The 12950-nt window shown below is 56.9% G+C and overlaps 1 protein-coding gene across 7 annotated transcripts in view; it reads right to left on the reverse strand.

The window, feature by feature from the left end:
- KCNQ2 (potassium voltage-gated channel subfamily Q member 2) overlaps nt 1–12950 on the reverse strand; it is a 69846-nt gene that overhangs the window by 21890 nt on the left and 35006 nt on the right. For 5 of the 7 annotated variants that reach the window (XM_021672475.2, XM_064382592.1, XM_021672473.2 and 2 more), the window contains exons 8-10: nt 6248–6342; nt 4981–5010; nt 2120–2188 (exon numbers count right to left, since the gene is read on the reverse strand). In XM_021672475.2, coding sequence (XP_021528150.1) covers nt 2120–2188; nt 4981–5010; nt 6248–6342 — 194 coding nt within the window. The remainder of the gene's footprint in view (nt 1–2119; nt 2189–4980; nt 5011–6247; nt 6343–12950) is intronic. The other 2 variants (XM_021672476.2, XM_021672474.2) reach the window with 1 other exon arrangement.

Consider the following 12950-nt stretch of genomic DNA (forward strand, 5'->3'; position numbering starts at 1 on the left):
TGTCCGGCCACACCCATGGGCTTCTCGCCAAAGCTGGCTTTGCCAACAGTGAATCTCCTAATTTATGACCCTTTGCAAGATGGGCAGGCCGAGCACCTGTCAAACCTTTGAGTTCTGGTTTCTTACATCATTTTTTGATATTCTTTTGACGGGATCAACCACGTGCCATTCTGAAATCCTCTCTTTCCACTCATATTTTACTATGAGCAGCAGAAATAAATTAGGCTGCGCCTGCCATGCTTTGCTTGGAAATCTTGGCTAAACATCCAAACTCCTCACTTAAAAATTCTGCCTGTTCCAGGCAGTGCTGCACAGCCCGGCAGCAACACGGCGACAGCCTTCCCTCCAGCTTCCAACAGCTGAGCCTCGCTTCCTGCTGAGCACGCTGCAGACGCGCCGGGACTCCACCCGCCGGCTCTCCCACCTCGGCTCCTTCCAGCCCGCACCTCAAAATACTCATGTCCGAAATTGCATTCACATCCCATCAGTTCAGAAAAATCACAAATTTCATCATCTAAAGTCATCAGAGGCCAGGTGTGGTGGCTCACACCTATAATCCCAGCACTTTGGGAGGCCAAGGCGGGCGGATCACTTGAGGTCAGGAGTTCGAGACCAGCCTGGCCAACATAGTGAAACCTCGTCTCTACTAAAAATACAAAAATTAGCCGAGTGTGGTGGTGGGCACCTGTAATCCCAGCTACTCAGGAGGCTGAGGTGGAAGAATCACTTGAACCCTGGAGGTGGAGTTTGCAGTGAGCCGAGATCGTGCCACTGCACTCCAGCCTGGCAACAGAGGGAGAGACTCCGTCTCAAAAAATAACAATAATAAATAAATAAAATAATAAAGTCATCCGAATCATTTAAATCAGGTGCGTGTGCATCTTCCTGGGGCGAACGTCCTCCACGCACAGACCTGTGATCCTAGAAAGAAGCCTCTGCCGTCACCCAGTTCCGAAGTCGCATCCGCGACGGGAGGTGTTCGGTGCCGCAGCACACGGCTCCCGGGTATGAACGTCCGGAGTCATTTGCTGCAGCTCCTGTAACTAAGTGTGTGTGTAACAGAGACATTTGTCCTTTCACAGTCCCAGAGGACAGAGTCCAAAATCGAGGTGCCAGCAGGGCCTGCTCCCTCTGCCGGTTCCTGGGGAGGGTGCTTTCTGCCTCTCACGGCTTGTGGCTCCAGGCAGCCCTTGGCTTCCGGCCGAATCACCTCGGGCTCTCCCCTTCCTAGTTGGCGCCGTCTCCTCTGTGTTTCCAAATCTCCCTCTCCTTGTAAGGACGCTCATCATCGGACTCAGGGCCCACCCGGAGAATCCAGGATGAGCTGAGATTGTCTTGACAGGCTCCAGGGCACGAGCGTGTCTCTAGGAGGCAGAGACCATCATTCAACCCCAGCCCAGGGCTTTCAGACCGGAACCGCGTGGGGGCAGCCCTGGGCCTGGGCAGGCAGGGCAGGTGTACGCGCTGTCCACCTCTCCTGCTCAGCAGGCCTTTCTGCAACCAACCTCAGTGCCCGGCAGTCTGAGAGCAGTGGGCTATGGGCCTGAGGGGGAGACAGCAGGTGCCACCAGCACCTGAGTCACCACCAGGCGCTCTGGGGAGGACGTGGGGCTGGGAGACTTTGTGTAGTAAGACCCACATACCCGGGTCCCAGGAGGAGCCGTGCAGAGCCCCCAGTCCTGAGTCAGCCTTCACCCCTCACCCTCCCACCCCTCCTTCTCTGCCCACCCCAAAAACCACACCTGCCTCTCTGGGGATGGAAGCCCAGACCAGGTCGGCAGATGCCGAAAGACAAAGCATTACCATCGCCAAGTCCAACGTCCCAGCGCATCCCACCGCGTCCCACTGCGTCCCAGCACATCCCACCATGTCCCATCGCGTCCCAGCGTGTCCCACTGCATCCCAGCAGCGCATCCCAGCACGTCCCACCACGTCCCAGCAGCGTGTCCCAGCACGTCCCACCGCGTCCCACCGCATCCCACCGCATCCCACCACGTCCCAGCGTGTCCCAGCTCCCTGGAGTCCCCTGGGCCGCTGTCCAGAGCGTCTTCTGTGAGCAGCTGGGGCCCCTCAGGAGGACTGAGACGCCCACCTGCCCCATTGGAGCTCCCCGGCTGACCTGAAAGTGAGTCCAGATTTACTCTTGAGGTTCCTCAGCAGCTCCAGCTGGTTCAGCGGGGGGATGAGTCTGGAGCAAGAGGAGGAGAGGTGAGTGAGCGTCCCACTCGCTGAGTCCCAGGACACCTCCCTCTGCCTGCGCAGCTCACAGGCAGGGCATGTGTGGCGGCCAGGCTTCAGGCCGCCGCCCCTGGGACCTGCGCTCAGGCCCACCTCTCCTGGGCAGGCCCCGGAGCCACCTTCGTGCTCTGGCTGTGCCTGGGGCCCTGGTGACCAGCAGGCACAGAAGGGAGGAGGGCGCCTGGCCGCCCGTGCAGCCCCGACCCTGCGGCCTGGAGCAGGTGGTGGGGGAGGCCCTATCCCTGCCCCGCTTCTGATCCCCGAATACCCATGAAGGACGGCACCCCAGCGTATTTGGGGTTCCAGCCCCTCTGCACAGCCACATTCTCTGCCACAGCTGGAAGACTTGGGGGAAAACAGAAAAGGGTTTTGCTGGACAGAGAGGCTCATTCCAGAGTCTACAGAATGAGTCCAGCCTCATTGGGCCCAGACACCTCGGGGACCCTCCACAGGTGGCCCCACTCTGCCCCGAGCCCTGTTCCCAGTCCTGGTCACACCCACCGCCGTCTGCCTGCCCCATCACCCGCAGCCACCAGCAGGACCAGGTCCAGGCCCCCGAAACTCACCAGGGGGCATGCAAGCCCCTCCCCACATCCGGGTGGGACGTCCTCCTCTTCCCCCCACCCCACTCCCACCCACCTCACCCTGCCCACTCCTTGCTGCCATTCCCTCACAGCGTTCCAGCTCACTTCAGGAGAAGACGCCCTCCTTGGGGCCTCAGCCCCACCCGGCTCCCTGACCCACCTGACCCCGCCCCTCCGCCTGCTCAGCCTCGGCTCCCAGGCCCCTGCCATTCCGTCCACAGCCTCTACCCTCCCCACCCCTACCTGTGGAGCACTCCCCACTAGTGCCATGTCCTGGCCTCTCCTCTGCATCCAAGGCAGGGCAGCCACCTCCCAGCCCAGCCTAGCCCTCACCCAGCTGACCCCCCTACGTGGCCACAGCCATGACCGCCCCCTGGAGATGCCCCTGCCCGTGTTCTTCCTCTGCCCCAGACTCTTCACCTGCCCTGCCTCTGCCCACCCAGCCTTACCTGGTCCTCCAGACAGGCATCTTTGCCACTCTCCTGACCAAACACTCAGTGCCTCCCCATTGCCTCCAAAACAAAAGGACGGCTGACTACACTGCCCTCCGGCCTGGCAATCACCTGCCGCCAACGCCCCTTTGTCCAGCAACACTCCTCCCTCCAGAGCCGCCCAGAAGCCCTCCCTGCCCCACAGCAACTGCCCCCACTGGTCTCTGGTACCCCCTGCAGCCTGGACAGGTGTGAGCTGGTACAGCCGCACGTGGCCCCTCTTTGTTCCCTCTGCAGCCCCAGAGGGACCCCCAAATGCTGGCCGGAGTGGGGCTGGGAGACCCTCCCTCCAAAGGGCAGTCGGCCGTCCAGGTCAGGACTAAGCAGGAGCCCAGGTGGTGGGCGAGCTGGTGCTGTGGGCACAGCAGAGTTCAGACTGGCCCAAGTCCATCCGGGGGCCACAGCCGGCTCCACAGCCCTCCTCGATGGGACCCCACACGCACACAAGCCCACGTCAGGGACACACACGTCAGCCCTCAGAGCCACACGGGAGATCATGCCTCTAACACACAGAGCAGCAGCACCAGGGCAGACAGGCGGGCGGCAGGGCCGGGACAGGAGGGTACAATGCAGGTGAAGCCCCGGGAGAGAGCAGAGGCTGGTCCACGGTCAGCCGGCTTCAGTGCCAGCCACCCGGCCCCAGGGGCAGCAGGGCCTCTGCAGACGCCGGAGACGTCAGTGGCCAAGCCTGTCCGAGGTAGAGGCGCCCTGGACCCGACCCTGCCCAGGGCCACACCCCCTTCCCTTCTGGGAATGGAGGGTCAGCCTTCTAACAGCTCCTGGGAATGGTGGCCAGGTCTCTGCTCCAGGACGGACGAGAGGCCCCGGAGGAGTCAGGGTTCCTTCTGTGCAGGAACCCCTCCAGGTTGGTGCGGGGAGGGGCCGGTCCGGGCTCTGCTGGGCGATGCGGGCACAGAGCGCTGCCTGCCCTCCTGGCTGGGAGAGGCCTTGCGTCCTGTCTGGGGTGAGGCTTCCGCTGAAGCTCAGCGCCCTCCAGGCTGAGCAGACAGCCCCGTTTCCCACCCTCAGCAGTGGGGGACACACAGGGGTGGGAGGGCCGGGAGCCTTTGGGTTCCCCTGACGCCGAGGCAAGACTCAGGAGAAACGTGAGTCTAAGGCAGGAGACCCTGAGGCAGCCCCGAGGTGAGCTGCCCCGAAGAGGCCGCCCTGTGAGCCGCAGTGGGACAAGGACGGGGCTGGCCTGGGCGTCCTGGTCTGGGGGTCCTGGCCTGGGACCACCCTTGGCCCCAGACAGGTGCCAAGTGCCAGAGCAGGGAAGCCCCCATCCACCATTCCTGCTCTGCTCACAGATGGGGCCCATGGGGAGGGGACGGAGGCAGGAGGGGAGCCAGGCCAGAAGCAGGACAGGACGAGGCCACGGAGGACACAGGCGGCCAGCAACAGGAAGCATCGGGGAGGGGGGGCAGGAAGAGTGGACGGGCCGGGGGGGAGCAGGGTTGGCACATGGGCTCCAGGCAGGCGAGGGCCCAGGGTGAAGGGTCCTCCAGCATGGGGCCACGAGGGGCAGGGTGCAGGGATGCTTGGTGGGGGTGGGGGGCGGCGTTCACTCTGCAGACCGGGTGGCCACAGGGCTCGAGGGCCTGATCCCGTCACAGTCCCAGACAGAACGAGAACCACACACAGCTGCTGCCCCATGCATGTCCTACCTGGAGGCCCCGTAGGTTTGAGTTTGCGAGCTTTCAAGTGTTTACGCACACACACAAAGGGAAAAGATCAAAAAATTTCAAAAAGAACGGGATAAGAAAAAGAAATGAAACAGACAGTCAAGGAGAGGAGGGAGACAACAGAACGAGGAGAATTAGCACAGGGGCCGGTTCTGCCCCCGCCGGGGGCCGGGAGGGGCGCTCCGCAGGCACAGGGGCACATGCCACATCCCGGGAAAGACGGGCTTCCAGGAGGCGCGGGGGGCGGGGGTGCTGAGGGAGGGCCGCCAAGGGCCCTGCCGCCCTCCTCTCAGGTGACACCCTGAAAGGCGGGCAGCAGCTGAGGGTGGCCGAGGGCCCATCCACCCTCTCCAACTCGGGAGCCTCAAGAGGACCCTGGGCCCCACCCCAAGCCAAGAAGTCCCAGCCAAGCTGTGCACCCAGCCCACCCTCAGGGAAGGCTCCAGGGGACAGACACCCCCGAGGAGTGGGGCGGGCACCTGAGCTCCGTTCCCCACCTCACAGGGGAGGGCAGGCCGGCAGGGTGGGGCGCACCCAGACGGACTCGAGGGGTCAGGCCCGCGTGGACTGGGTGAAAGGCCCTCAGAATCCCTCATCTCAGACCTTAATTTAAGCAAGAGCCCAGCATGGAGTATCCCCACTGGCTGCCACCTGCCCTGTGAAACAGAAACACCGGAAGCCGCCCTCCGCCTACAGGGTCACCGGACCTGCTGCCACTGCCCCCCTAGGGCCATGGGCAGGCACTTTCTAGGCTCCTTATCTGCTGCCCGAGGGGCTCCAAGGATGTCTGTGTGCTCTGTGCCATTGGGGGCACCTGGGACCCCCAGGATAATTGGGGTCTCCTGGTCTGAAACCTCGCTATGAGCTGGGGTCACTTGCCCCCCACCCCACGCAGGAGCCCTGGTCTTTGCTGCGGGACGGGGTTGCTGCTGGCTCCACGCATGAGGCCTGAGCACCTGGAGCTGCAGAAGATCCGGAGCTCCCTGGGGAGGGGCGTCCTCGCAAGGCACACAAACAGCACGACCACGGCAGGACGACAAAGCAAAGGGTGGGGAAATGAGGTGAAAACAGAGCCGCAGCTGGGACTTAGGGCAGAACCAACGCCTCGAAATAAACCACACACAGAACTCCTTTGCGAAAAATACATTTTAAAGAAAAAAAATCAAAAGAATGAACAACAAAAACGGGGTTTTAAGAACAAATGGAAAATCAAAACGGAAGGGATGCTGGTGGCGTGTGGCGGCGCTACCTGTACATGGGCACCGTGACCGTGCGCTCGTAATACTGCCACGTGGAGTGCAGGTCCGTGCGCGAGAGGTTGGTGGCGTAGAATCTCCAGGCCGACTGCAGAGGGAGAGACAAGGCGGTCGGTCGGCCAGGGGTGGCAGCGAGGGCGCACCCAGGAGGGCCGGGCACAGAGGGAACGAGGCAGAGGGGACCTGGGACCCCCATGCTGTGGGCCAGGCACATGGGACTCTCGGACCCCACAGCCTCAGTTTACCCTCTGCAGGACAGACAGAGGAAGAAGGGGAGCAGCCAGGGCTTGACTCAGGGCCCCCAGGAGCTCACAGGGAGGCCATGGTCTGTTCTGCTCATGACTCTCACCTGGCCCCTGGCAGGTATCACCTGTCATGGGGGTTACCTTCTGCCCAGCAGGGCCAGGGACCCCAGCCGCCATCCTCCCAGGGTGATAGCCCAGCCCACGGGGGCTTCCCCAGCAGGGGGTGGGGACTCGGCCAGCACGGGGCGGGAGCCTGCAGGTTAGACTGAACCCACCTGGCCTTTGCGTTGTTTTGTGGTGCTGAAATATGTCTATCTTGTATCACAAAGCTCACCATTTTAGCCGTTTTGAGGTGTGCATTTCAGCAGCGCCTGTATTCACAGTGCTGTCGTCCACTATCACTACTCAACTCAGCAACCTCTTCATCGCCCCCAAAGAAACCCCCTACCGTCGCACACGCTAAGCAGGCACCCCTGGTCCCCCGGCCCCCCAGGCCCCGGCCACCGCCAGGGTGCTCGCCAGGGCCTCCACAGACTTCCCCTCCCTGGGCGCCTCCCCTGCCGGCCCCCTCCACCGAGCATGTCCCAGCGAGCCAGCTCCTCCTCGTAGGAGGATTGTGTGGGTGAATCACGCTCTGTTCACCCATTAATGAGCATTTCGGCTGTTTCTACTCTTTGGCTCCTGTGAAACACGTGTGCACGTTTTTGGTTGAAGATCTGTTTTCAATTATCTTGGGTCTATACCTCGAGGTAGAATTGCTGGGTCACGTGATAACTCCATGTTTATCAACTTTTCGAGAAGCAACCAAACTGCATCAGGGTAGCTGCATCATTACATTTTTACCCGCAAGGGGTCCCTGTTCCTCCACATCCTCACGACACTGATTTTCTATTTGTTAAACTGTTAGCCACCCCGGCCAGGCCCGGAGGCTCGTGCCTGTAATCCCAACACCTTGGAGGTTGAGGCAGGTGGATCGCCTGAGCCCAGGAGTTCAATACCAGCCTGAGAAGCATGGCAAAACCCTGCAAATAACATAACATAACATAACATAAAATAAAATAAAAATAATTAAATAATTAAATAAAAATTAGCCGGGTATGGTGGTGCACACCTGTAGTCCCAGCTACTCGGGAGGCTAAGGTGGGAGGATCGCTTAAACCCAGGAGGTCGAGGCTGCAGTGAGCCGAGATCATGCCACTGCACTCCAGCCTGGGCGACAGAGCAAGACCCTGTCTCAAAAAAAAAAAACAAAAACCTGTGAGGTGGCGTGTCTCTGTGGCTTTGATGTGCACTTCCCTGACACCCGCCAGCACTGGGCGTCTCTTAGGAGCTTACTGGCCACTCCGAGTGTCCTCTCTGGAGGACGTCTGGGCGAACCCTTTGCCCGCAGTCTGTGGGGCCGTCTTTCTGTTACTGAGTTGTGAGAGTTCTTAATACGCTCTGAATACTAACCCTCACTGCGGACGCAACCCGCAGCATCTTCCCCCATTCTGTGGGTTGCGCTTTTGCCGTTATATATTTTTTAAAATCCAGATCACGGAGATTTACGCCTGTGTGTTCTTCTGAGGGTTTTTATAATTTTAGTTAATTTTTGTACATGATATGAGAGTCAAACTTCATTCTTTAAAGAACAGACAGCTGATTGTCCCAGCACCACTGGTTGAAGAGACTACTCTTTCCACTGGACCTGGCACCCTTGAACACTGACCTCAGATGCACGGGTTTAATTCTGGACTCTCAATTCCATCCCCTTGGTCTGTCTGCCTGTCTTACACAAATAGCACACTGTTCATCACTGCTGCTTCGTAACAGGTTTCAAGTCGGAAAGTGTCAGTCCTACGACTTTGTTCTTCCCTTCCAAGGCCGTTTTGGCCAATTGTTTTGGTCCATTACGATTCCATATGAATCTTAGGATGGGCCTTTCCACTTCCACAAAACAAAAAAAAAGGTCGGGGGACGTCGGAATTGCAGTAAGAATCACACTGAATCCATAGATCAATCTGCATTGTGTTAAATACGTAGCTCAGTTTTTGTTAAGATGATATTAATAAAATTAAGTCTTCCAGTCCATGGAAACAGGGTGTCTTTCCATTTTAGGTCTTTATTATTATAATTTTTTTTTGAGACAGAGTCTCGCTCTGTCACCCAGACTGGAGCGTAGCCACCTCAGCTCACTGCAACCTCCGGCTGTCCTCCCACCTCAGCCTCCCAAGTAGCTGGGACTACAAGCACGCACTGCCACGCCCAGCTAATTTTCTGTTTTGTTTTGTTTTGTTTTGTTTTAAGACAGAGTCTCACTCTGACCCCCAGGGTGGAGTGCGATAGCGCAATCTCGGCTCACTGCAACCTCCGCCTCCCAAGCAAATCTCCTGCCTCAGCCTCTCGAGTAGCTGGGGTTACAGGTGCGAACCACCATGCCCAACTAATTTTTGGATTTTTAGTAGAGACAGGGTTTCTCTCCATGTTGGCCAGACTGGTCTCAAACACCTGACCTCAGGCACTCTGTCTCCCTCGGCCTCCCAAAGTGCTGGGATTACAGGCCTTGTGTTGGAAGATTTTTGATTAATGACACAATCTCTTTCCTTGTTCTAAGGTCTCAGGTTTTCTACTTCTAAGTCAGTTTTTGTAGCTTCCGTGTCTCAAAGAATTTGTCCCTTTATCTGGGCTGTGAACTTGTGTGGCACAGCTGCACGGTGTCCCCGTATCTTTAGTTCTGTGAAGTCAGTAGCAACATCTCCACTTTTATGTCTGATTTTGGCAACCTGAATGCTCTATCTTCTTTTCTCAGTCTGACTAGAGGTTTGTCAATTTTGATTTTTTTTTTTCTGAGACAGAATCTCACTCTGTTGCCCAGGTTGGAGTACAGTGGTGTGATCTCAGCTCACTGCAACCTCCACCTCCCAGTTTCAAGCGATTCTCCTGCCTCAGCCTCCTGAGCAGCTGGGATTACAAGTGCCCACCACCACGCCCACCTAATTTTTGTATTGTTAGTAGAGACGGGATTTCACCATGTTGGCCAGGCTGGTCTTGAACTCCTGATCTCAGGTGATCCGCTTCAGCTTCCCAAAGTAGGTACAGGAATGAGCCGCTGTGCTCTGCCCAATTTTGATTTTTTTCAAAGAATCAACTTTTGGGTTCATTGATTCTGTCTACTTTTTAAGTTTATCTCTGTTTTTTAATTTATTTTTTGAGACAGGGTCTTGCTCTGTTGCCCAGGCTAAAGTGCAGTGGTGCAATCATAGATCACTGCAGCCTCCAAACTCCTGGGCTCACACGATCCTCCCACATCAGCCTCCCGAGTAGCTGAGACCACAGCTCACTGAAAAATTAGCTGGGTGTGGTCGTGGGCGCCTATAATCCCAGCTACCTGAGAGGCTGAGGCAGGAGAATTGCTTGAACCCAAGAGGCGGAGGTTGCAGTGAGCCGAGATCTCACCATTGCACTCCAGCCTGGGCAACAGAGAGAAACTCCATCTCAAAAAAAAAAAAAAAAAAAAAAAAAAATTGGTCTTTGTTGCCAAGGCCAGAGCTAGCCTTCAACTTCTAGTCTCAAGGGATCTGCCCACCACAGCCTCCCAAGGCCCCTGTAACGGCATTTGCCACCAGCAAGAAGACCCTCTGCAGGTGTGTGGCGGCTGGTGACGGAACTGCAAGCAGCGCTCACTGTCCGGTCTGAACATCCTGGGGCCCTGGGGACGATGCGGAATCTGCCCTGCCTGTGCTCTGTAAATGCAGTGAAGGCTGGAGGACAGCCCATCTGCTCACAGCATGCTTTCCTCGATATTTTAAGCCCACTGTTGAGACCCGCAGCTTAGAAAAAAACATTCCTTCCAAATTATTACTGCTCCTTGACAATGCACCCTGTCACCCAAGAGCTCTGATGGACACAGACAAGGAGATGGATGTGTATTCACGCCTGCTCAGACAGCACCCACTTTGCAGCCATCCATCAGGGGTGCCTTTAACTTCCAAGTCTTATTTTAGAGACATGTGTGGCCAGGCCGTGGCTGCCACAAACAGCGACTCCTCTACACAGACAGTGATTCCCCTGCCACAGACAGCGATTCCCCTACCATAGAGTGCGATTCCTCTGATGGATCTGGGCAAAGTAAATTGAAAACCTTCGGGAAAGGATTCACCATTTAAATGCCATTCACGACAGCTGACTCACGGGAGGAGGTCAAAATATCTCAGTAACAAGAGTCTGAGAGAAGTTGATTTTGACCCTCATGGAAGACTCTCAGGGGTTCAAGACTTCAGTGGAGGAAGGCGCTGCAGATGTGGAAACAGCAGAACTGGAACCAGACGTGGAGCCTGAAGATGGGGCTGAACTGCTGCCGTCTCAGGATAAAACTCTTAACAGATGAGGAGCGGCTTTTATGGATGAGCCAAGTAAGTGGTTTCCTGGTATGGACCGTGAACGCTGCAGACAGCAGGGTGAGACCCTTCTACCAGCCCCAAAGCAACTGGGGCCAGAGAGCACGAGGCGGGAGGGCCCACGCCCGCGAGGCTGAGAAGAGGACGATGCCAAGAACGTTCTCAAATGACCCCACAAGGAATTCCTTGTCAGGACCACAGCGATTTGGATGAGATGCTCCAGGAAGAACACTGGCCCAGCAGCGCCAAAATCTCCACCCGTGAACAGACGCCAACTTGGTTCTCAGCCTCCAGAACTGACGAACTCTGTTTCCAGGCAACTTATGTGAACTTCTAAGCCAATGACAGCTCCCTGCCCCTCCCTCTCCGGGCACACGGGCAGCTCCCCACGCTGGCTCATCTCTGGATGAGAGCTCCCTGCCCCTCCCACTCTGGGCACACAGGCGGCTCCCCACGCTGGCTCGTCTCTGGATGAGAGCTCCCTGCCCCTTCCTCTCCGGGCACACGGGCGGCTCCCCACGCTGGCTCGTCTCTGGATGAGAGCTCCCTGTCCTCCACCCTCCAGCCGTGCCGGCTCATCTCTGGTTATAATCTTTTCTTCTAATTCCCAAATACATTCGACATGTCTGGAGATATTTCTTCTCTGATCTATTTTTTTTCGGGGGGTTGACAGAATCTCCTCCAGGCAAAGATGCCGTGAACAGTGTTGAAATGACAGGGAAGGACTGATATGACATAAACTTAGTTGGCAAAGCAGTGGCAGCGTCTGAGGATGGACTGCAGTGCTGAGAGCAGCCCCACAGTGCAGAAAATGCCACCCGACAGCGTCGTGCTGCAGAGGAATCCTTCACGAAAGGAGGAGTGTATCCACGTGACAAACCTCCACGTGACAAACCTCGTTCCCGCCTTATTGTAAGAAGTCACCACACCCACCGCAGCCTCAGCAGCAGCAAGGCCGGACCCTCCACCACACAGATCACAGCTCGCTGCAGGCTCAGATGACTGTTAGTATTTTTTAGCAATTAAGTATTTGTAAATGAAGGAATGTGCAGTTATTCAGACATAATGCTACTGCACACTTAGTAGGCTACAGCATGGTGTAAACGCCACTTTTTTTTTTTTTTTTTCAGACGGACTCTCGCTCTGTTGCCCAGGCTGGAGTGCAGTGGCACGATCTTGGCTCACTGCATCCTCTGCCTCCTGGATTCAAGCAATTCTCCTGCCTCAGCTTCCTGAGTATCTGGGATTACAGGTACCCACCACCTCATCTGGCTAATTGTTTTGTATTTTTAGTAGAGACGGGGTTTCACCATGTTGGCCAGACTGGTCTCAAACCCCTGACCTCAAGCGATCTGCCTGCCTCGGTCTCCCAAAATGCTGGATTACAGGCGTGAGCCACTGTGCCCGGCCTGTAAACCTAATTTCCACATGCACTGGGAAACCACGAAATTCGTGTGACTCACTTTGTTGCCGTGTCTCTGATGCAGTGGTCTGGAACCTGGCTGCAGGGCCTCTGAGCTGTGCCCAAGGTGAGGCCCTACTATGTTCTGGAAATGGCACCAGCTGCTGCTGAGTGCCCTTCGAGCGGAGCGGGGGGCAGGAGCCAGCATGCCGAGGTGCTTCTTTTTCCGGCACTGTTTTAACCTTTTCACCAAATGTACGTGGTCACTTTTTAAACTGTCAACATTAGAGTGAGATTTGGGGGCATTTCTGTTCTTCTTTATACTCTTTTGCATTAAAATAAATCACTGCTTGTAGTTTTTATAGTGGGAGATAAACACACACACATATTAAGGCAGGCTGGAGACCACACACCGTGCTGTGGCCAACACTCTGTGGCTTGTGGCCACCACTCCGTGGCTTGTGGCCACGTCACTCCAGTCTCCACCTCCATACTGCTTTCTCCTCGTCCAATCTCCTCCTTCTAAGGACACACATGACTGCACTTAGGGCCCACTGGGGTGACCCGGGAGTGTCTCCATCTCAAGCTCTCCCGTCTAACACAGGCCACGTCCAGCTGGCAGGGATCCCGGTCAACTCTGCGGGTCCAGTGGACGGGACAGACTTCGGGGAGG

Source organism: Aotus nancymaae, unplaced genomic scaffold (genome assembly GCF_030222135.1).
Source record: "Aotus nancymaae isolate 86718 unplaced genomic scaffold, 86718_ANA_hifiasm-v0.15.2.pri h1tg000029l, whole genome shotgun sequence".
In the NCBI taxonomy this organism is placed as follows: Eukaryota; Metazoa; Chordata; class Mammalia; order Primates; family Aotidae; genus Aotus; species Aotus nancymaae.